Source organism: Hyperoodon ampullatus, assembly GCF_949752795.1.
Source record: "Hyperoodon ampullatus genome assembly, chromosome: 11".
Taxonomy (NCBI): domain Eukaryota; kingdom Metazoa; phylum Chordata; class Mammalia; order Artiodactyla; family Ziphiidae; genus Hyperoodon; species Hyperoodon ampullatus.
This window is the reverse complement of record NC_136924.1, coordinates 75,997,254-76,021,487: the sequence shown is the minus strand read 5'-3', so window position 1 is coordinate 76,021,487 and position 24,234 is coordinate 75,997,254. Positions and strand designations below refer to the sequence as shown.

The window sequence follows — 24,234 nt, the reverse complement described above, 5'->3', positions numbered from 1 at the left end:
ATTGGATGCCAGTTTCTTTTATAGAAGAGAGAGGGGAAGGAGGTGAGGAAGTAAAGTAAAAAGGCCATTTATCTTGCAAAATTTCTTCTTTTCTGCAGCCATTCACAGGTGGGCAGGGTCAGATTGTCTCCCTGTGAGCTGAACTAAGGCACTTTAATTTAACATTCGGGCAGAGGCGCAGGGTTCCCTGAGGCAGACCATTATGTATGATTATAATAACAAAAGCAATGAAAAGCAAAGGTTAAAGTCAAAGAAACAGATCCAATATGGAGTCCGATATAGCTCTTCCCTGTTACAGGCAGGGGTGCAGGTGTGGGTAATGAGAAAAGCCTTATAGGAAAGGAGGTCAGCTTGCACAAAGGCCATGAGCTTGGGGCTAGAAACTGGAGCAGGACTTGGGAGTGATGGAAAATGACACTGGAAAGACAGGCAGGGACTTGAAAACAGAGGGCCAGGTTAGTGAGAGCAGACTTTATTCCAAGGGCACAGGTAGCAGTTTTAAGAAGAGGAGCAGATTTTTAGTATGTAAGATCACCCTGACAGTGAGGTGGAGAGTGGATTAGATGTAGGTAACGTTACCCGAAAAACTGGGTTCACCTCTTGGTAGGTGTCCAGCCAAAAGACACAACCAAGCCAAAGACTGGGAGAAGGAAGGATTTATTACTTGCCGCAAGTAAGGAAAACATGGGGGATCTTTCCCAGAGCAGTGTCTCCCCAAACAGCAAAATTGGGGAAGTTTTAACAACAAGCATATTCATGAAGGGGCTTGGTTGAGTCCAAGCTTTAGTTGATTGAAGTCAGGAGGGTCAGAAAAGGTCAACATCATCGTCCCTTGGTTCCAGTTGATCTGGTGGTTGAGCACTTCAGGCTAATCTTTACCACTGAAGAAAAACTGGGAGTTTTTACAACTGATATATTATGTTTGCTATTGTTACTTCTCTTGCCTGATAACAGGCAATGTTTCTGCATTCTTTTGTTCCCTTAAGATTATCGAGAACTGTTCAAGGCCAGGCTTAGATCATAAAATGGCTTAGGGCAAAAATGGCTTCTCTTAGGTCAAGAAAGCCATGCCTGGTTCTTTCTCCTGGAACCCCCTGCCCCTAACTGCTTACAGTAACACCTGACGCAAAGCAGCAACTACAGAGTCTAACGAAACGTGAAATGAGAGGTGGTGGAGACTCGGAATCAAAACTGTGAGGAATATGAATGTTTACAAGTGTTTGAAATCAAAGAAGTTCAGCTCTACGCAAAAGCCAGCGTGTCCTGTGTACATACGTCCTGCTCTAACTGCCTGTGCTTCTTCATCCTCCCGTGGTTGGTCTGTGGAAGGAGCTCGGTGAATGCTAATTGAGCTGACTTCCTGAACTAACAGCCTCAGTGGTTTTTTGCCTAAAGTGTGTTTTTTCCTATAGAGGCTTCTCCATTTTTGTGTGTTCCACTTCCCCACATACTTTCTTTTTCCACAAGATTCAATTCTTGAAATAGTAGGAGTGAACAGCATTCTGTTGAAACGTGTAATCGTTTAGGGTTGTATTTGCTTTTAACATAGCTTCTACAGACTTTTCCCCGGCAGAGGAAGGCTTGAGCATTTTCTCATGCTAGAGCATGTTGCCCTTAGTTTGGAATCTGCTAAAACAAAAGTTAATTCAAAAATATTAATTCACAAAATTACCAACCACATGTTTAAAAATACATTTTTCTGTCTTGCCCCAGTGTAATATGCAATCAAAAATTTGTTCAGGGCTTCCCTGGTGGCGCAGTGGTTGAGAGTCCGCCTGCCGATGCAGGGGATATGGGTTCGTGCCGCGGTCCGGGAAGATCCCACATGCCGCGAAGCGCCCGGGCCCGTGAGCCATGGCCGCTGAGCCTGCGCGTCCAGAGCCTGTGCTCCGCAACGGGAGAGGCCACAACAGTGAGAGGCCTGCGTACCAAAGAAAAAAAAAAAAAAAAAAAAAAAAAAAAAAAAAAAAAAAAAAATTTGTTCAAATTTCCAAATTTTAGTGAATCATGTATGCTGCAAGAGTACTTTTCTCTTCTACTGGGTTAGCTTTGATTCATTTTACAGTGGAAATGTGCAACACCCTTAAATTTTGTTTCAATTCTTTCAGTGTTTCTTCAAGTAGCAATTCCATTTTTACAGGAAGTCTTTTAGTATAGAATGATCTTGGGTTGGAATGTGTGAAGAATGTCATCTGAGGAGCTATACTTCTTCTTTAGATTCTGTCCATCTCTGTAATGACAGATACCTAACTGAAAACTGAGAAATACAGGAATTTATCTCATTTTTTTCAAATAGCTCCATATTTGCTTTGTTTAGATAAATATCAAATATCCTCCAGTTTAGACGAGTGTTTTGATTTTCATCCAGATAACTAGTTTCATATAAAAATATTTTGGAATTTTAAGACTTTTTTCCCTTCCTTGTTTTCTTTTGCAAAGGTTTTAAGCTAGATGTCTCATATATACCAGTTTTACCATCGTGTGCGTAAATGCACAAAAATTATAAAGAGTTTTCTGATCCCTTGTCTCCACTGGGTAGAATTAGCCGCTTCGATCTCTACTCCTCACTACAGACAGTACAGTCACAGTTTGTCTTAAAATCAGATTTCTCTATGAGTCTGTAAGCTTTTGGGCAGAAACCTTACCTCTTTTAATCTCCAGGATCTTACACTGTACCTGGCACATAGTAGGCCCTCAGCTTGTTGGATAATTGGTAATTAGTCCAAATTTTCTACAGTATCTCAAAATATACAGCTTTATTGTGGTTTATCATCTCTATATATAGTTCTTCCGATATACAGAATTATAGTGCATTTCAGATGTAGTTTAAAGTAGATGATGTAATAAAATCTATATATAACAATTGCATTTGGAAAATATTCAAATGAGTTAGTCATTTCTCTTACTATTTAATATAGGCAGCATGTGTATCATTTGAAGTTTCTTTGTTTGGTTGTTTTAATATATTATGCCTAAAAATCAAGGCAATTATAAGAAAATATTCACTTTTCTTTGGCCACGCCCCACGGCTTGTGGGACCTTAGTTCCCCAACCGGGATCAAACCTGTGCCCCCTGCAGTGGAAGCATGGAGCCCTAACCTTTGGACTTGCAGAGAATTCCCCTGAAAATATTCACTTTAGAGGGCAAAATTTATGAACCCATGTAATACAGACCAAAATGTTGCATATAAATATATAGGCTTTCCTTACTTATTACTTTCTCTTATTCTTTTTTTAAAAATAATTTTATTTATTTATTTATTTGTTTGTTTGTTTGTTTTTGGCTGTGTTGGGTCTTCATTGCTGTGCGTGGGCTTTCTCTAGTTGTGGCGAGTGGAGGCTACTCTTCGTTGTGGTGCACGAGCTTCTCATTGTGGTGGCTTCTCTTGTTGGGGAGCACAGACTCTAGGCATGCAGGCTTCAATAGCTGCGGCTCGTGGGCTCTAGAGAACAGGCTCAGTAGTTGTGCCACACGTGTTTAGTTGCTCCGCAGCATGTGGGATCTTCCCAGACCAGGGCTCGAACCCTTATCCCCTGCATTGGCAGGCGGATTCTTAACCAGTGCGCCACCAGGGAAGCCCTCTTATTCCTTTTTAAGCATATATGATTATATATGCATCTAAAAAGGAATAAGAGAAAGTAATAAGTATACTTATAGTTTTTAAGTATATTTTTCGATAGATAATGATTGTTCAAAATTCAAAAGGTACAGAAGGGTATACAAATAGAAAGTAGTTCTCCCTGCCACAACTGTGCCCGGGCAAACTTGGGTATCCTTTCAGAAACACTCTGTACATATACAAACAAATATATATAAACATATGCATATATAGTCACATATATGTATTTATATATGTATTAACAGTAACACTGGCACAGCCACAAACATCATTATGCATGCTAATTTTTTTGTCACTTAATATATCTTGGCTTTTTTTTCCTTTTTATATTAATATTCATCTTTTTGTTTATTTTTAACTAGACGTTTGGAGGAGAAAGAAGATATACTTGAACCCTTTAAGAAAGCTTGAAATGTCTTTATGTGCAGAATTGACATATATCTTGTCAAACAATAAAATGACAGCTATAAGAATGTTTCACCATCTAGACCAAAGCTAGTCAATAGAAAGATGATATGAGCCACATGTGTAATTTTAAATAATCTAGTAGCCATATGAGAAAAAGTAAAAAGAAACAGATAAACTTAATTTTAATAATACATTTTATTTAACACAACATGTCCATAATGTTATGATTGCAACATGCAATCAGTAGAAGCGATTATTAATGAGATTTTGCATCTGTTCTTCTTAGTCTTTGAAATTCAGTGTGTATTTTGCGCTGACAGCACGTCTCAATCTGAACTAGCTATATTGCAAGTGCCCAATAGCCAGATTTGGCTGGTAGCTTACCAATGGTTTTAACTGGATATAATTTCTGCACAGAAATCTAATCATTAACATCTAATTTTAAAATAAGATTTAAGGTGACACATGTTTAGGTTTTCTTTTATTTTTTTATTTTTATTTTTTTGCGGTACTTGGGCCTCTCACTGTTGTGGCCTCTCCCGTTGCGGAGCACAGGCTCTGGACGCGCAGGCTCAGCAGCCATGGCTCACGGGCCCAGCCGCTCCACGGCACGTGGGATCTTCCCAGACCGGGGCACGAACCCGTATCCCCTGCATCGGCAGGCGGACTCTCAACCACTGCGCCACCAGGGAAGCCCTAGGTTTTCTTTTAAAATGAAACATCAGACCAAATGTTTGCTATTACAAATTGATTCTGCTTCGTCTGTCTTTGGTAGCAATATTCTTTTAAATATTATAGATACATATTAAATGTTTGTATACCTTTCTCTATACATCTCCTTTATTTGTTTACTAGGTCTCCTTGCCAGTATAAGAATTTAATTCTGGGCTTCCCTGGTGGCACAGTGGTTGAGAGTCCGCCTGCCAATGCAGGGGACGCGGGTTCGTGCCCCGGTCCGGGAAGATCCCACATGCCGCAGAGCGGCTAGGCCGGTGAGCCATGGCCACTGGGCCTGCGTGTCCGGAGCCTGTGCTCCGCAACGGGAGAGGCCACAACAGTGAGAGGCCCGCGTACCGCAAAAAAAAAAAAAAAAAATTTAATTCCTATTGTTTAGATATCCTAGGAAACCATATTTCTTATATATTCTTAAAATAATAAAACAACTTAATGATTTTTTTTTAGTTGGTGTAATCAAGCTTGTAAAAAGTCTGTGTTATTTATTCAAAGCAGGGAGAGCCTGGAAAATGTTTACAATGCATCCTGCCAATTTTAAATGGCAGAGTTTAATGACACCATATATAGACTGAAAACACATCAGACTATTCCAAGGTGGGTTCTGTGTGTTTTCCCATTTCCAGGATAAAAGAAAAGATAAAGACAATGCTAAGTAAACCATTCCATGGTACAGATTGGAGCCACTCAATAAATAATGCAATGATTCATGGAACATTTAATGACCAAGGTTCTATCAGCATCTTTGTTTTGTTTTATTTTTGGGTTTGTCTTCTACTCCCTCCTCTGTCAGGTATACTATCCAGAACTTGCATTTTCTTAAAAGATTTCATATTCAAAACCTGATCACTGTAAGCACAATAAACTATGATAAAATGATGGAATTATTTAATTACTGAGGGATCAACATGAAAACCAGCACTGCAGCAGTAATGTGCTTATTAAATTAGATTATATTTTTAATCCATGTTGACTCTTTTAATATAACTATGTCATATAACTCTTTTAGTATAACTATGCTTTGAAGTCTTTTAAGTTTTATTAAAATTTTAATAAACCCATGGAAATTAAACATTTTAAATTAAAATCCTCAAGGAAAAAAAACTACAATCTTTCTCTAATATATCCATTAAGTGAAAGAAAATATACTTATTTGATGTTCTTAATTGTTACATATTTAGGGCAAAAGTGATCACATCATGCTTGTGTCCACCAGGGTCCACCCATGTGGTGAAGAGAGAGGCCTCTAGAAGGGGGCTGAGTCTGGAGGGATGATGGGGAGGCACAGGTGGGCTGAGACACACAGAAGGCGCAGGATGTTGCAGGCAATAACTACCTTCCTCCCTTGACCCTGCCCAAATGATACTTCTGGCTCACTAAAAAGTATCAAAAGGCAGGTAGAAAACTCGAAAGAGTCAGGCACCTAGATCATAGCTTCTGATTCAGACTCACTGAAGTGACCAGTCTCTGCCACCAAAAGACAAACTAGTCCGAACACTGAATTTTAAAATTGCATGTTATCTCACCACCTTCTACCTGTTCATGCTCCCCACCCTCAAGTCAGAGAACAGCCTTTATTCCACCAAACTGCAGTCAATTACTTACCTACAGCACTTAACCCTTAGCTTCTTTGGTATCCTTTGTGCCAGGGAGTAAGGTGGGACAACCGTCTGTCATTGGCATGGCCCAGCCTTCAGATCCCAAAGCTTCCCCTTGCAAAGAAGAGGTTTAGTACTCTGTTGTGATGGGCAGCTGGGGGCTCTCCCTCATTGTATTCCAGGGGAAATGGCCATCAGCTATGCTATACTCCTCACTATTTAATCCAACTTGCTGGCACTAATCTATTGAATTCTACTGTTTGTCCTCACTATAACTACATAACGACCTCTATTATAAAAATGCTCTGATTATAAGCATTCCCTGGGATGTTATATTCAAACTTCAGCTTTCAAAGGGATGTCTTTTTTATCTACAAGGAATACTAAGAAAAACATAATTTAAAAAGCCACAGTAGATACTTGGGGAAGCCAATCTTTAGGTTAACAACTGTAGGCTCTCCTCTACATTTATAAGGACATGTGGACAGCTATAGTGAAGGAATACTGAAGGAGCTCTCTCAACTCTGAGTCTTTCTGATTCAACGAATACAAATTATTCTCTCCATGACTGGGACTGGAGTTCATTGTGTACAATCCATGTTTCTAAATACACTTGTAAGTAAATATATTAAAATATCTCAGCACCGGGCTTCCCTGGTGGCGCAGTGGTTGAGAGTCCGCCTGCCAATGCAGGGGACACGGGTTCGTGCCCCGGTCCGGGAAGATCCCACATGCTGCGGAGCGGCTGGGCCCGTGAGCCATGGCCGCTGGGCCTGCGCGTCCGGAGCCTGTGCTCCGCAACGGGGGAGGCCACAACAGTGCGAGGCCCGCGTACCGCAAAAAAAAAAAAAAAAAAAATCTCAGCACCGTATAGTATAGTTTTCCATCCAGAAAATGTAAAATTCCCATTATCTAACAAACAGAGCAAACTTTTTTTGGGACAATTTAACGTGTCTATGTGTTATAAACTGACTATACAAGTCAGGAAAGAGTGGAGCTCCAGAATTCACGCTGAATTCTTTCAGTGTGCTAATACTTTGCTTTCCTTCCCCAAATCGATGAGGTTCCATTTCTAAAAGTATACCTATATCATTACACTGGATATGGGGACCACTGATCTAATTGAGAAATGCTTCTCTGGTACCCATCAACATGGCAGCCAACCAGACTCTTCTGAGGCATATTAACAGTTTGGGGGTGGCCTTTGTACACGCTAAACCTGGCTTCAGTGGCTCTCCTGGGCTGTTAGCGAGTTGGGCAGGGTCTGAAGGAGCAGCCGAGTTCTGGCTGGGAGCATGGTGCCAATGATGAGTAATTCTGATGCTCACAGAAAGCCTATGCTTGCTACTTCCTATTCCTTTGTTTTCAATTATGTAGTGAAAATGTAGTTCCTTACACTTATACCTAGACTACTTAAAGTGACCTAGGCATTGAACCTAGACAGCTAATCAACCAGAAAGATTCACGGTGCACTGTACTCATTACATAACAATGAAGCACCCTGCCACCCTCTTGTTTTCTTCTTGCACAACTGTGTGTCGCTTCTTCCACACATCCTTCTCTTTAGTCATCTGTTGATGCTTGTTTGACTTTCTTGGCTGTTTCCCAGTGTATTATGCCTGAAAGATATGAGAGGAAAAAACAAAAAGCATGACTCAAAATGGTTGACTTTATTGCTTTCTATTGTTTACTAAAAAAGTAAAGTCATAAAGATGTCATATAACCATTAATTTCATTGTCACCTCTCAGCCAAAAAAAAAGTCATTGATGTACTCTCCATATCACAAATTTAAAGTTTTTGTGAACTGTATATGTAAAAGCCAAGTTTGTTTTGGCTATGCTCATTACTGGACTCTAGAGATTTTCTCCCTCCCTTCCTTCCTTCCTTCCTTCCTTCCTTCCTTCCTTCCTTCTTTCCTTCCTTCCTTTATGGGTTTTTTTTGTGTGTTTTTTTGGTGTATACATTATTTTTATGTCAGTTTAGTGTGCCCAGTTCACTAATCAAGTCTCCTTTTTGGGGACTGCTTCTTGAGCTGGGCCTGTCAATGTGACCTCAGTTGTCAGTGAATGTTCTCGAGAGTTGGACTAGATTAGATTGTTACTCTTAAAATAATTATTTAAAAGAAACTAATATAACTTCAAATATTTGCATTTATATGATTTAAAATTTTATATGAAAATATATACATTTACTTTGCAAGATAATGATTTAGAGCAGGACAGTCATTTTAATTAAACCTGCTTTTGGTGGATATAAAATTTGTACTTTTTTTAGCTGAAGAAGATATACTTCCCTCATGTTAAGGACTTTTTTGCTGCTCTGATGCTGTTCATCAACTACATTTTTGCTCTAAACTGAGCCTTACCTCCCAATTCTTCATTGCACTTAAGATTTTGTCTTACTAGCAATGGAAAATCAGTCTATGATCAGTTTGGGTCATAAGAACTGAAATTAGAAATTTAGAGTAGGAAGAGGTACCCTATATGGATGCTGCTTAGTTCATGTTAAATACCTATTTCTGGCTTTCCAGGCAGTCCCAGCTCCACCTCTATTCATAGGATCCTGTGAAAACAAAAAACAAACAAACAAAAAAAGTATACTAGAGTCATTTACTCCGAGTAGGTATTTATGGAATAAGCCATTATGACAGTAGAATCAGTTAAACATAAATTTTTTTCTCTTTTTATGCACTACTTGACATCAAAAGCAAAAAGAGGTAAGTTGGCTATAAACCCGAGTGAACCTTATTTTCTTTAATAGATTTATTTCTGAAGAGCTTTGCTTCAATTAAATTTCTACAAATCAAATACTTTTACATTAGGAAGCTTGTTATTGTAAATCTTTATTCTTTTCTTTGAGAACTGAATAAGCACCTTCTGTAAACTTGTATTTTAAAAATATTTAATATTTAAATATATTGCTTTTCCTTTAACCAAGTTATACATATGGTTTAATTTCCTTGGGAGGAATTTTGGTTTAGTTTTGGGGTTTCTGAGTTGTCCCCCCTCTCCAAAATATGGATTACATGTTATAAGTATTTCGTCTTTTCTTAAAAAAAAAAAAAGCCAAGAAACAACTGACATTGGTGATAGTCTATAATTTTCAGATCCATTGCTTTACAGAAGAGGATGCCCTGAACCTCTCAGGATATTTTCTAGTTTTGATTTTTTTTTGAAATGACTATGTATATATATTAAATAAGCAAATCAAACACATTTCACTGAGTGGTGTCTCAAATATTTTTCTTGTTTGGGATATATTTTCACTTGATCTTTTTAGCGGGTTCTTGTTTGTAGTTTAACTGATTTCTCTTTTGTTTCTTTTTGATGGTGAATTAATTCTGACATTCAAAGTTATAGCTGGTCTTCATCTGATACATGCTATTATTGACATTGTTTAATGAGAACAGACCATCATACCATCCTGAGTTAACTTTGTGCCAGCTGACATTGTCCTTGGGAAGGTCATTTCAGAACAAAACGTTATTTTCTAAAAGGTACTTAATTGGTGTAAGAATCTGGCAACAAAATGTACTTTTACCTCTTGGTGCCACTGTATTTAATTACCCTCTTCCCCTGTATCTTCCATGTCTTCCTACATAGGCTGTTAATTACACACATGCTCATGGTATAATTGTAAGTTGTCCAGAAGCAGAAAGTTGACGATACTGCAGGGTATTTTTATATTTCTCTTTTGCAAGGTTTGAAATAAATATAGAATTTTTAATATTGCTTTGTTTTATCAGCTAGTCATATGATATTCCTCAGGACAGCAAATGGAAAGCTCGGTGAAAGTTTTTGTCTAATCTGTAATCACTGAAAAGTCTAAAAACGCTCCTGCTCGTTAGCAAGACATGCTCTGATTCTACATTGTTGAAGACAGTTTTAATGCTTGTCCCCAAAGTATGATAAACTATGCACAGTTGTCATTTATATGAAGGCAGAGCCAGGTGTTTTTAAAGGTTTGTCACCAAGTCATATTTTTGCATTGTCTATCCTGAAATTTTTTTATGTGTTTCAACAATTCTGTCTGCATCATTCCCTGGAAATTTTTAATGAATAATGATTGTCTCTGACTATAAAGGGTATAAATAAATAATGGGATTTGCTGTGTTAAACACTGATGTAAAGTTAAAGCTGAAGTGTCTGTTGACATAAATTAGCAGATTACACCCCCGAGTAGCTGGAAATTGTTATTGTCTTATCTGTGGGTACTTTCAGAGAAACTCATGTGATATGTTTGGCAAAAAGGGATGAGATAGCCAACTCTATGTGTTTGATTATAAAACGCTAAAAGTTTTTCACAGCTATCCATTTTTACTAAAGCCAATGTACCATTAAATTCATCATTACGTTTTTGAAAATATTTCAGCTCTTCCTAACTACTGTTTATATTCATGCAAATGTTTCTATCTCATTAGTTTTCTTTATATAATGTTCCTATCTTAAAATTTTTCTTATCTTTTTCTTAAATTCTCTACTGCATATGTCTGTTTTTTCAGTTTATGTGTATAGGCATCCATAGGACTACTTAAGTGTTCAAGTTATTCCTGCGAGGAGAATGTATTTTGATGCTTCTCCATTAACTTTTCTGTTAATTCACTAACACACTATTAGTCATTTTGTGGATTTAGTGAGGAATAATTTAGTATTGATGTTATTTGGCATATTTTAAATAATGGCAATTATAATTATTTTCAAAATTTATACATCAAAGTCTTAAAATTATTGAAGAATAATCAATCACCTGATATCACTAAATTAGCTTTAAAATCTTTATCAGAGAGTATTTTCTCTTTCTTATTCCTTTTGTTAGGAAGATATTGTTATGATGACAGGAATGTCTAAATTGTACTCTTTCTTCCTCAAGTGGATCCATCACACAATGGCGACATTAATAATGTAACTAATAAACAAGTCTAATGATCCTTTAGGGAAGGCAAAGTCAGTATATTAGCAGGTTTTTTGTATCACATGCAAATTCCCGAAGGAAACTACTGTGGGGAAACAAAGAATTATAAGGCAGTGTCCTCTCTGCTGTCAACTGCATAGCGTGACTGAGGAATTTAGATACACTGCAAGAAACGCAGTGGTCAAAAGCTGTGTACAAGAAATGCTGAAGGAGATGAGATAAGTGCTAACCGAGTTTAGGGGAAGCAGACACTTCTTTCTTGGGTGGTCAGGAGTAAAGACTGAAACTTGTTAGTTCTGAATACTCCAAGAGAAGAGAAGTGCATTTTAGATGAACGTAATAATAGGAGCAAAGACTTGTTGAAATGATCTTATTATATGGTCTATTTGGTCTTTTTAATTTCATTGTTGTTAATGGCAAGGACTTTGTTTCTTGAAGCTGAAAATCTCAAGGTCATCTTGACTCCTCCCTTTAGCGCTCATGTCTTATCGATGACCAGTTCCTGCTCATGGATGTAAAAGAGGATGCTTTCACAAACATCCTCTCACCTGATCTGCAAGATTTATATTTAATGTCCTCACTTAACAGAAAAACTGAGACTCAGAATGGTGAAGTCACTTCTTCAATGTCCCTCAGCTACTGGTTGGTGGAGCAGGGATCTAAACATTAAGATCTCTCTGAAGGACCTAAATCTTATGCTGACATGGAGGAAAGTTGAAGAGCACAGAAGAGAGAGGATAGAGAATAATGAGGAAGGCAAAGAGACCATAAAAAAATTGCTGCAGAAGCATCGTTGGCAAATGGAAGGAAATTGTGATGTACCCATTATCCAGTCCCATGAATTATTGTGTAAAACCCTCACTTAAGACCTGAGTGTGTGCAGAAGTATGTCAGTAATTAATTGTGGAGAGCACCTTTGTGCTATTATCCACAAATATTCAGAATTTCTGAGTTGGGAAACAAAATAATGTTATGCAATTTTTCTGTCTCCACCTCAGTGCATAGTACATAAAAATGTATATTTTCTACTAACATAATTACTCAAATTTCACATTCTATTGTCAATTTGGTTTTTTCCAAGACTGATCTGACTGCTTTAACTTCACTCTAAAATGATTTTTGCCAAAAAGAAAGTCTGCTGAAATCTGAGTACAGATTTTCAGTTAGAATTTGTGCTTCTGTATTCCTTTTCCAGTGGGTTTCCTTAAATTAAAACATATTTATTTATTTCAACCCTTGGCCTGCTTAGAGTTGAGAAGAATCAAGGTCATGATGATCACATTTTCTGACTTGAGAGAGAAAATAAAAGGAAGAGGAAGTTAATATGGTAGATGACAGAATAGAATCTAAAAGATGCATCAGGTAGGAAGAGGTGAAACATTTTAGAGATTAACATAACGTTAAAAGTATATAAAATATTGCATTGAAATTCCAGACACCCTAAGTACAGGATGGAGGAAACGTGACTTGACAGCACCATCTTTAAACAAAGTAAGCCCATATGAGATAGCAGTGTGATGTGGCTGCCCAAAAACACCACGCAGGCTTCTCCTCTTTTAGTAGAATCAGGATGTCTCAGAGGAGCAGGACTCTGCCACCCCTGTCCAGCTGTCACATCTTAATCACTCATGATTTCCTCTCTGAGCACCTCATTTTTAGAAGGTTGTACACAAACTGGAGCATGGTCAGAGAGCAAAGATGTGGGTGTGGGAGGTTGAAATCGTGTCCTGTGAGGAAGAACTTGGATTATTTGGCCTGAGGAAAACTCGGGGGACAGAAATCGTTTTCATGGGAATGTGTGAAGCACTTGATGGAGTTTATGGTCACGAAGGAAGGAGATGTGGTGTGGAAAATAAGACATCACGAAATGGTTAGGATGCATTAGTTCTCAAGTCAGGAAAACCAGGGGCTGGGGTGCAGGCCATTCTGTAGAAGACTGTTAGCCACAAAGAGCGGCTGCTCTGCCCTCCTGAGAACATCCAGGCACCAAGGGAGCCACCCCTGCAGCAGCACACTGTCCTCATCAACTCCCTCCACTGCCATCTGAGCCATGTGTGGAGCCAAAAACATAGAAGTGTTCCCGGCCCCCCCACCATGAGGCTCTCCCTCCCATCCCAATCAGTCACCAGTGGGCCCATGCAGTCACTAAGGCACTGACTTTTAGGAAATGGGTTTGTTTTCTAAATTGCATCGAAAAGTTTAAAAACAGTAGACGCCTGAGGGAAAACCATATGACAAGACTTTCTCTTCCTGCCAATGAAATTCATTAATTTCAGCCACCTCTTCATAGAAGCTGGATATTATCCCCATTCCTGCACCTTTTATCTTGCTTTGTGTTTTTGAGGTGACTAGTTGCCTTCAAATTACAGTCAACTGTCTGATGAAGTTCTTATGTTTGTTTGACAATATGTGTCTGATAGTTTCTGATAGTTTCTAGACGTAGCTGGCATCAATTCGAGAGACAAACAGAGGAGTGAGTAGGAAATAGGCCTTTAGCATCGGAAAAGTTTCACTTTAAATCTTGGCTCTGCCACGTCTTAGCTGGTGATCTTGTATTAACTTAATCAGTGAATGTTTGCGGAGACCGTACTGTGATGCCAAGCTCTGTATTTGTTTTTGGTGGGAGAGATCATGAAAAATGTCAAAGAAAAAACTAGTCTCAGAATACATGAGATTTTAATATAGTCCCATAGATCAAAAATACTTATTTTCTTCATGATAGGAATAGTGCAAATAACAACTCCAGAGTGTTGCTGAGACTTAAAACTAATATAAAGTTCCTAGGAGAAATTACATCATGTTGATTCACCAAATAATTTCCTTCCTTCTTTCTCACCAAATAATTTCCTTCCTTCTTTCTCCCCTTTTCTACCTTCCTTTCTACTGGAAGCCTTTGTTTAGGGAGGAATGTCAAATAAGTTCCTGTGTATACCAGGACATATAGATGTGTTAAACAATAATATCCCTTATTCACCTCTGCCCTTGAGGCACTAACAATCTCTTGAGTTCTGTGACATTTCTCAGGCCTATGGCCTTATAATATAAATGTACAGTGTTATCTAATTCAGTTCTGAGCATTTCAAGTAAACACTTTAACTTTATAAAATATTTTATTACCAGTAGTAGTGGCCATAAAGAGTTTATAGTTGCTAAGAAGTTCTTTTGCTAATTTGCTCATTTGTTTTCTAGGTGTACAACCTAGATGTCACAACCTCCAGGAAGCATTTCCTGACTACTTAGATTAGTGAACTGTTTCTGCTCTGAGATCCCTACATTTCCCTATCATGGGAAGCATTGCAGTGAGGTGCCTTAAAATCTAATTCAGCCCTTGGATCATACAATCCTGGATTCAAATTCCAGCTCCACCTCTTAGTGAACTTTGGCAAGTTACTTAACCTAGGTCCCCCTTTCCTCATTCACAAATTGGGATTAATAAAGCGAGGTTAGAGGAGAGCACACATAGTAAGTGTCTGCACAGTGCCTGGCACATGGTAAGCAATGAACGAGTGCTCAGTGCTCCCACCACCACATCTCATCATCATCACCATCACCATCATCATCGCCATGACACTTTGTTTGTTGAATATGCTTGTCTTTCTCAATTGACCAGGGACCATGTCTTCTGTTTTCCTTTTATCTCTACCACCTAACACAGTTTTAGACACATAAGTGGAGTTTAGTAACTTGCTTGCTGAATGGTTGAAACAAATTCTGGTGGCCCCAGATGACAGCAGTGGCTTCTGGTGTTCTGAGATGCCTCCTCCTTAAGTCACATACTTCTCATCTTTTATGCCCTCAAAAGCAATGAGATGAGGCCTAGTTCCTTCAAGAATGAGTCTACCAGAGTAGATCCTACAAAGAACAGGTAAGATCATGTAAAGCCCACAGCATCTCATAGCTGGAAGGGACTTTCTCAATCTCTCAACCCACCCCTTTCATTTTACAAAGTACATGCTAAATACACATGGGTTAGCCAAGTCCATGACTGGAAGACTGTTGACCACAGAAGAGGAATTTAGAAGATAATTGAGTCAGAGCAATTAGCTATTTTTCAAATTTCTTTTTTTTTTTTTACTCTTTCACCATTTAATCTATGGAATTTGTTTTTATTCTTTAAGGATAGCCCTTAGCTAAGTACTTATAAATAATAAATGCAAAGTAATAATAATAATTAACCAGAGGTGATATAGCTAAAGAGGGAAAAACTGATATTCACTACAAATGTAAGAAATAGCCACCACATATTAAACAATTAATTAAGAGAGTGCATTGTGGTCCTGCTCACCAGTTTTCTAAGTTTCATCACAAAGCATATTTCAAATGAACAATAATCTGTGACTGCATTAACAAAAAGAAAAAAGAAATCTAATGTGAGAGATGGAAAAGAATTTAGACCATTTAAAAACTCTAATTACTCTAATTCTGGGGCTTACCATTCCACAGAGGTCAAAACTTTGCTATAAAAGAACAAAAAAACAAAAACAAAAACAAAAACTTTGCTCTAGAACAGCTTTATTTATACCTTCCTGGCAATAGGAAAGACAGGCCAGATTCCCAAGTGTTCACATTCATTTGTACTCATTGCATTTACTCAAATATAACAGAAGAGGGCAGCACACATCCGGTTAATTTAAACATGTCTGGTGGCCACATCAAAATAGTTGTCTAAATTTGTCCAACAATTCCTAAATTATCCCTTAGCACAGCCGTTGAAAAAGGTGAAAAGAGCATAAAGGAATTCATTCTTTAAGACTCCTGAGTTTCTACAAAAGGGAATCATTGAGCTAATCAAGCTGCAAAATGGAAAAACAAAGAAAAAATAGAAAGAATTCCCCAAAGCTAAGAAAATGGAAATATTTTTTACATTTGAAAGACTTTTACTGAGTATGATAATCTGAACACCAGCTACTCAACGAATCAGATCTTGCTCCTATTAAAAACCAATAATTAATAAGTTACTCTGCAGCAAAGACCACCTTATAAAAGGGTCTCTGTCTTCAGTGATGTTCTCTTGAATGAACTTAAATCAAGCCTATCTTATATTCTATTTTGCATCACAGACAACTTTAGTGTGTTTGCAATGTCTTATACAAAAGCATGAGCAATTTTCATGAATTTTGGTATTCTGGAGTTATACAAGCAGGTTTTGTTACAATAGAGAACATGTTGGCTTTTAGAACAAGTGATGCTTAGATTCAAGCCTTTGAATGTACATTTCAGTAGAGGCTCATTAATATGACTTTAAATCCAGAATTTGTGATAATTTGGCTTAAATATTACCTATATAACATATAGGGAAAGAGGTTTGCTAAGCAAATACATAGTCTAAGCAGTTAGCAAGAGGAAATGCTGCAATTATTTAAGAATAATTGAATTTTTAATTCTAATTTTAACTTTTTTGAAAAATCTTTTTTGTAGAAATATAATGTATGCATTTCTAACTAGCTTCGCAGGTGATCCTAGTACATCAGCCTGATGCCAGTAACCAGACTGCTCTTTGATGATTTTAGAACACCCAGCACATGGTCTTTCTTGGAGTAGATGAGTAACATAACTGATCAGCTAAAGCCTGAACTTTCACTAGCTAGTGCTTTGTCAACCTAGTGTGAGCTATAGTGTATGATTTTTAAATGACAGAAATAAAAGTAGATTTCCCATTCAGGTTAGCTTTCTCTGTCAATCCCAGTTACTGACAATTTAATATATATAAAATAAACATTCTAAGATTTCTAACAATTCTTGCTTTTGATAAATAAAACCTATTTTCAGAAAACTGTAAAGATGATTTCCTTCTCTAATATCCTTCTATTAATCATGGAAAAGTTTGTATTGCATGCTTTTCTCAATGTACCTATGGGATTGACAATATTCCAGTGTGTCCGACAATGCATACCATTTTGGAATAGCAAATCTAACTGCCGAGCAAGTAATTACCATCATGTTCAGGTTCAGAACTTGAAGATCTTTCATTATGTTAATAGATCCTTTATTTTTAGATGTAGATAAATACCAAATATGAATGGCCACGTATGTCCTAAGGTACTTGAGAACTCTCAGGACTAAGTTTGTGTCACTGATTTTTAAATACTGTATTTAATTAAGGAAAAAGCCTTGTCTTTTCTATTGGCATCATTCAGGGGGAAAAAAAAAGCTTAATCCAGATGTTTCTGTGTGAATTCACATTCCTCACTAAATCTCTCAGGCAGCTGCTTAAGTTACTGTTGCTAACACGTTGCTCTGTTGTCTCTTCGTATACGTGTCTAATTTATCAGTTTCTTATAGATTGTCAGCAGCCTGCTGCCTCCGTACCGCCACAGCGCTCACAACTAGCCGGGGGGCAAGACTGCCCGACTCTCAGGTAAATTCTGATGTCCCCACTCTTCCCACCCGGTTGCACATCAGTTCCATAGACCCCCAAGCTCTCCTTTCCCACATCATGACTGCCTATACATAATTATACTCACCACATTTTATTTCAAATATGGGCTACACAGACACACACTGGACTCCTGAAGTCCACACATGCCCACTGAAAATGCAAGAGAGCTAGAGTTCATTTTACTGGCCACTGGCAAGTAGCCTAAGGCGGCCTTCAGCTCCCCTGTGTGGGTAAATACTTGGTTAGTCCAGCGTTTCATTACCGTCCAAAATATAAAACCTGGAATTGCTTGTCTTTTGTCCTTAGAATATATTTCCCAGGCAAACAATTAGGAAGGATATAAAGCATATCTGATGTCTGTTCCAAGACAACTTTATGAAAGTGTTTCTGTTTTCTGTCCACTCAGTACGTTCAATGAAACTGAAATTGAAAGGTGGGGAAAACCTTGTAATTGGCATTCAAAAAACAATATTTGCAGTGATAGTGCCTTTTATGTAAGATTAACTGAAGAATTTTAAAGGCAGGTCTACATACTCCCTGGATGCTAAACTGGAGAGTTTGCTAAACAACTTCTTTTCCAATGAAAGCTTTGCAAATGCATTATGAACTTACCTTTATGGTAAATTGCACGGGCGAACTTCCACACCTCATCAGAGCACCCCATCAGGACCTAATCATTTTCTTGAAATCCTTCATCTCCAGTTATTTGGCCTCCGATGGTGTCTAGTTTTTATAGTCTGGTTGTGGCTGTTATAGCCTGCTTGTTGTTCTCTCCTTATTTTAATATAACTGTTGCTCTTCTCCCAGGGCAAGGCTTCTGTTGAGTAAGGGCAGGCCCAGACATACTTCCATGTATGTCTGAGGAGTAGATGTCAGTAGCAGGCTGCATGTGGTCATGGGTTAGAGCTGAGAGCTGGGGAGCCACAAGTGCTCCCTGGAAACACAGCAGCAGCCAAAGCCCCAGTGATGACTTGGTCTCTCAGGTGGTTGTGCAGCCAGCTATTTAAGTGGGACATCAAGTGAGCAGGAGAAGTTATGTGATTAAATAGGCCCCAAGCCAGCGTCTTCCAACTGATGTCTCAGCCTGCTGTTCCCACCACTTCCAGCAACAGGTTTTTACTTCAGGAAAGTTCTTCATTAACATACAAGTGTCATTAGTAATTTCAGTCATTAAGTAACTGAATATAATTATAAACGTTCAAACCCATTTCAGTGGGATTCTACGTGTGTAATGCAGAAGGACATGGGCTCTTAGCCTGCAGTCCGTTCTCCACAAAGTGCCCCCACCCCACCCAGGGCGTGGGGCAGTGCCAGGGCGCAACAGAAGTTCAGGGAGTGAATGAGCTCCGGAGTCACATGACTGGGTTTGAATTGCGCCTCTGACACCGACTAACTGCGTAATCTTGGAAAGTTGCTTTTGCTGGCTAAGATTTCGTTTCTTTACTTGTAAAGTGAGAAAGAGAATGGCTACTGGGAGGATTCAGCAAGGCACAGGCCTGGGCCACAGTGTGCTCTCAATAGCTGTTACTACCACTAACTGTTCTTAGTACCTAACCATTCCTTAAGACAGAAATCTGCTGTCTCTCATAACCTCTCTAATTTGCTTGGGCAAAGAATAGAGAAGGCTGCTGTATTAAGTGTTTCAATTAGATAAGAAATGGAAAGGCTAATGAGGAATCTTTTTAAGTTTAATTTATTTCACCTTGCTTTTTTTTTTTGAGAACCAGTTTGACTAAATGATTAGAACTTATTATGATTAAATGATTATGATTATTATGATTAAATTATTTGACTAGAACTTATCAAATACAGTATTCACATTCAAGAAGTGATTCCTCAATCTGTAAACCAAAAATATGGTTCTGTCACATAATATACACAGTGCAATTGTATTTTATGCAAATTAAAAATAGTAATACTATAATATGAACTATTTATAATCTATCACTTTAAGAAATCTGAAATAATAAAAAAATTTTAATTATCATGAAACAACACAATGTGCTGGGCCGAGCTATAACCCATGATTAAGCCATTACTACATGCTTCAGCTGGTCAAACAGAAATGCTTGCCTTCCTTTATCAAGAAGAGTATTGAACTCCATGGGTCTTCAAACACTTACGCCTCTTGTACGATGTGACCACCCTGTGCTACTTACCGTAACTTATGCTGAATAACATGTTTAGTCCCCTAAAAAGAAACTCATTCTAAATCATGCAGATTTAACAGAAAGAAACTCCGTTATGTCTGTGGGAAAGTCTATCTGCTGCTCTATTCCCCAGGCCATCTGACTCTTTCGGGAGGGTGGAGGAAGAAGCCTGCCATGCAGTATTTTCTTAGTCCTTGTGTTGAACCTCTAGCTCTCCCACGTTTACCTATCACATTTTAAAATAGATAGGAAAAGTCATTTTTATCAGTGGTTGTCCTAACTAGTGCAGAAGAGCATATCTCCATTTAAACTAAATTTATAGCAGTTCAAAGAGTTTGGGAAGTAAGGGTGACCCCAAGCAGAGCAGTATTGTACATAGTTATGATTCTGTATTAAAACTCAAGAGATAGGGCTTCCCTGGTGGCGCAGTGGTTGAGAGTCCGCCTGCCGATTCAGGGGACACGGGTTCGTGCCCCGGTCCGGGAAGATCCCACATGCCGCAGAGTGGCTGGGCCCGTGAGCCATGGCCGCTGAGCCTGCACGTCCGGAGCCTGTGCTCCACAAAGGCAGAGGCCACAGCAGTGAGAGGCCCGCGTACCGCAAAAAAAAAAACAACTCAAGAGATATACATAGTATACCAAAGATAAAAATTGTTTAATGCTCATTTTTAATGACTTGAATAATAGTGTTATTAGGTTTTTTAAAATTATGATTAAATTAATAAATAACAATAATAAACCTTGAATAGCTTTCTCACGTAACACTCCTGGCAGAAATTATTCTATGGTCCTGAGTTTCAAAGTATAAAGGAAAAAAGCAGAATTTTAGAAAAATGCCAATCTTTTCCAATTAAAAAAAAACCTATAGTGTGATTTTCCCCCTATTAGTCACATTTTAAGAGGTCTGAACCCAAATCTGTTTTGTAGTATTACTTTAGGAAATTCAGTGACTTTGCGTCCTTATTCTCCAATACTTTTCAGCAAGACGTTGATGAGCCTGAGCATCTCTGTGTTCATTTAAACTGGAGGCTCCCAGAAGTGGTCATTTTGGAAGCCTGCATTATATACTTGCTCTTCTGTCATATTTACACAACCAAGCTAAAGCAGGTAGGGGGAACCCTTAGAGCAGATCAGACTTCCACAGGCAAATTAGTTCTCCTATTGAATCTACCAGAGAACTGTAGAATCCTCTAAAGCCTTGGTCCAGCATGTCCGTGTCCCCAGGTACTTCTTTGAAATGCAGATTCTCAGGTCCCACCCCAGACCTATTGAATCAGAATCACTCCCGGTGATTGCTATGCAATCATTAAAGTTCGAAAAGAACTGATCTAAAGAAATCTTGCAACTAACCCAGAGACCTAGGGGAATGAGACTGTGTGAAGAAATTGAAAAGTGATTGCTGGGGAGGCGTCCACATACTATTTCTCCAGTGCGTTTCATTTTTCTTTCTGGGGGCATTTTTTTGAAAATCTACAGTTGTCTTGGCATGCTTTAGATTTAAGCCATTTTCTGTGCAAAATTCCTGTGAAGAGAATGTGTCTGTTGAACCCTTACAACTGTGTCTAGCCCCTTGTAAATGCATTTCTGGCTGACATGCTTGTTTCTCGTTTGCAGTCCTGACATAGCTCTGCCTGATGAGCAGCCACATTCCAGCTCGCAGTGCGCCCCTCTCCACTGTCTCTCCAAGCCTCCTTACCCCTAGTCTTCATCTCCCGTGGACGAATACCTGGGGTGAACGTTTTGTAGCCACACACAGGATACTGCCCAAGATCCAGCGGGTGTTTTCTTCTCGGTGGTTAGATGTTTGATTGAATTAATGGCCATCATTTTGCAAGATGAGAGGAAGTTGGGAAGAATAACACAAAGCACAGACTCCGGTGTGATAAAACACTTTATGGTTTCTCTAAGTCACAGATAAACTTCTGCAATCAAATGGCTACAGTTCAGTTAAATCAAAATAAACGAAACAGGAAATATGTATCTCAGATGGCTGGCTTTACCTCGATAGCTTAAGAGAGACCTCAGACAATGTAAAATACATATATTGTAAAATCATCTTTCCTTACACTTCAAATTCAGCTACAGAAGTTGATTCTAATTTTTTGGTCATTGATATTTACTTTGTACTTTACTTGCCACATGATTTATGTCTATAAAAATCATTTCTATGAGAGGTGAACTTCATTTATTTTAAAATACACATAATTTGCTCAATTAAGTATGATTTTAATTTAGTCTGAAATCTGGAATTGGCCAGACTGTGGTCATTTTTCTTGCACAAAATGATAAATGAGGTGCATCGGAATGTTAACAATAACTGTATTTTGCTGCTACACTGATATTGTTTATGCACTTACTTTCTAATTGGTAGCTCGTTGTCTGCTGTTTTTTCTGTTTTGTTTTGTTTTTTTAACTAGAATTCTTCACTGGACATTATTAAGTAAATCTAAAAAAGAGACTATGTTATGAGTCATTGACTTATTCAACTTTTGATGGCATCTTTAATTTTTTTTTAATTGCAGACAAGTAGATGCACTGGTGCTGCTCCTTTGTGTGTGTATATGTGCGTGTGATAATGTTAAAGAAGGCTAAATAACGTGAAGGGAAAAAAATGGTGTGTTTATTTAATGACCAGAATTTTTTTTACTTCTCCCCAATTCAGGGTCTACTATGAGTATTTCTTGTTACAAGATATCAAGTATAAATGGCAAAATATATGCATATGTAGATGTAAGTTAGCCTTTGGTTAATTAATTTACCCAGAAAGTGTTCAAATTCTGATTAAAATTGTATGTTTTGTTGTTGTTAGGTTTTTTTCATAATGCATCTTCCTTGCCAAAAAAAACAACAGGTAATAAACCTTAGCTCACTGTCTACTTTTGACAAACACTCAGGTGCCTACAATCATTATGTTATATTGAGACAATACATGTTCCTAGTTAATTTACAGATTCTGCTGAGTAACTTTTATGACTTAATTTAAGGCAGTGGATTTTCACAGCAAAATTTATTTTGCACATAATCTGACAAACAAGGAAAACAGCTAACTGAGCTGAAAGGTCTAACACTCTTGGGCTCCTTATATCAAGTGCTGCCCACACACCTGCTCCTATCCCTCATTCCTTGTCTAGTCAGGTAGCCTTAACTTGTTTAAAACCATACCGGTTTGACCTTTTCATGTAATGATATCTGTAACTTCTCTTTAAAACAAAACAATCCTCACTGTTAACACAAAAGGTAGTTAACAATGCAGGGCTCTAACAATGGTGATCCACTAGGAGCCACTCAGCTTACTTAGTGGAAGTGGTGGAGCACTAGTAGAGTGGCCCATCAAAGGTGGCAGCCAGTCGGCAAGTCATAAAGCACAGAGCAGGAGCTCTCCTCAGTCGTACACCTATTAAGTAGTGGTCACTGTTACCAAAGCAACCAAGGGATTTTGAATTCCTCATATGAGTGCTATTTTCAACAGTGTCATTTATTATGCAACTTGCAGTAGTTGGAAATCTTCACCAAAATAGGGATTCAGGTTAAAATACGGAAAAAGAAACAAAACAAATCTTCATAAAGCCCTGATCATGGCCACCTAACCTTCTACTCTTTCCACTTGCATTGCCTTGCTATTCCTAAACATTTTCTTTATTTTATTGGTGTTGTATCTGCCTGGTACCAGTCTTAGTGAGACTGTGTGGATTTTATTAGAGTTCAGTTAAAGGAAGCTCCCCCACCCCCATCCCTGCTTTTTCTTTTTCAAGCATCATGTGTTTGGACCTGAGAAGTGGCATAGCTGCTAAGTTGACTTTTAATTAAAAACTGTGCCTGAGGGAAAATAGGCCTTTTTAAAAAGTACCTCAGAACATTTTCCTATATTGCCTCATCAGTTTCGTTGGTGGTGCAGGGAATTCAGCAGTGAGTATTGTCTGTGTGTAACTATAGGGCATTTGTGCTCTCTTACACTGTATTTGTGACCAGCTGAAAAGCTGGGTCATAGACAAAACACTTATTTCTTCCAATAAAATGTTTATCATTAAGTCTATTATATACTAGTTTTATTTCAGTTCATTATATTAACAGAGTGGGAAATGCTTGTTTTGAAATAGTAATTCTATAAAAATGTTAATTTTAGCAAACTTTGCCAGAAAGATATAGAAACTTGGAAATAAATTTCTAATTTTCAGCACAAAACTAGATTGTAGTCCCTAAGCAGTAAGAGAGAGTTCCATGTATTTATACTGTGGCTTCACTTAGTATAGTTTAAACTGAGCCATATCTATATTTATTTATAGGCATTTAAAATGGACAAATGTGTGTAGCATTGATAAAAATCAGTACCTGTAAAGAAACATCAGGATTTAAAAGGAAACTGGAAAACTGAAGAACTAGTGAAAATAAAAAAGAATAAACCTCAGTAAGACTAGTTGAAGACAGACTTGGGGAAG

The 24,234-nt window shown here is 38.1% G+C and overlaps 1 protein-coding gene across 9 annotated transcripts in view; it reads left to right on the top strand.

The window, feature by feature from the left end:
* The window catches only part of BICD1 (BICD cargo adaptor 1), a gene marked incomplete at both ends in the record, with an annotated part of 207,485 nt that extends 185,985 nt beyond the window's left edge, over window positions 1-21,500 (top strand). For 4 of the 9 annotated variants that reach the window (XM_079715432.1, XM_079715424.1, XM_079715430.1 and 1 more), the window contains one exon: window positions 17,553-17,600. In XM_079715432.1, coding sequence (XP_079571558.1) covers window positions 17,553-17,600 — 48 coding nt within the window. Of the gene's footprint in view, window positions 1-17,542; window positions 17,629-17,750; window positions 17,784-21,412 lie in introns of those variants that run through there. The other 5 variants (XM_079715426.1, XM_079715423.1, XM_079715428.1 and 2 more) reach the window with 4 other exon arrangements.
* Window positions 21,501-24,234: the final 2,734 nt, after the last annotated feature.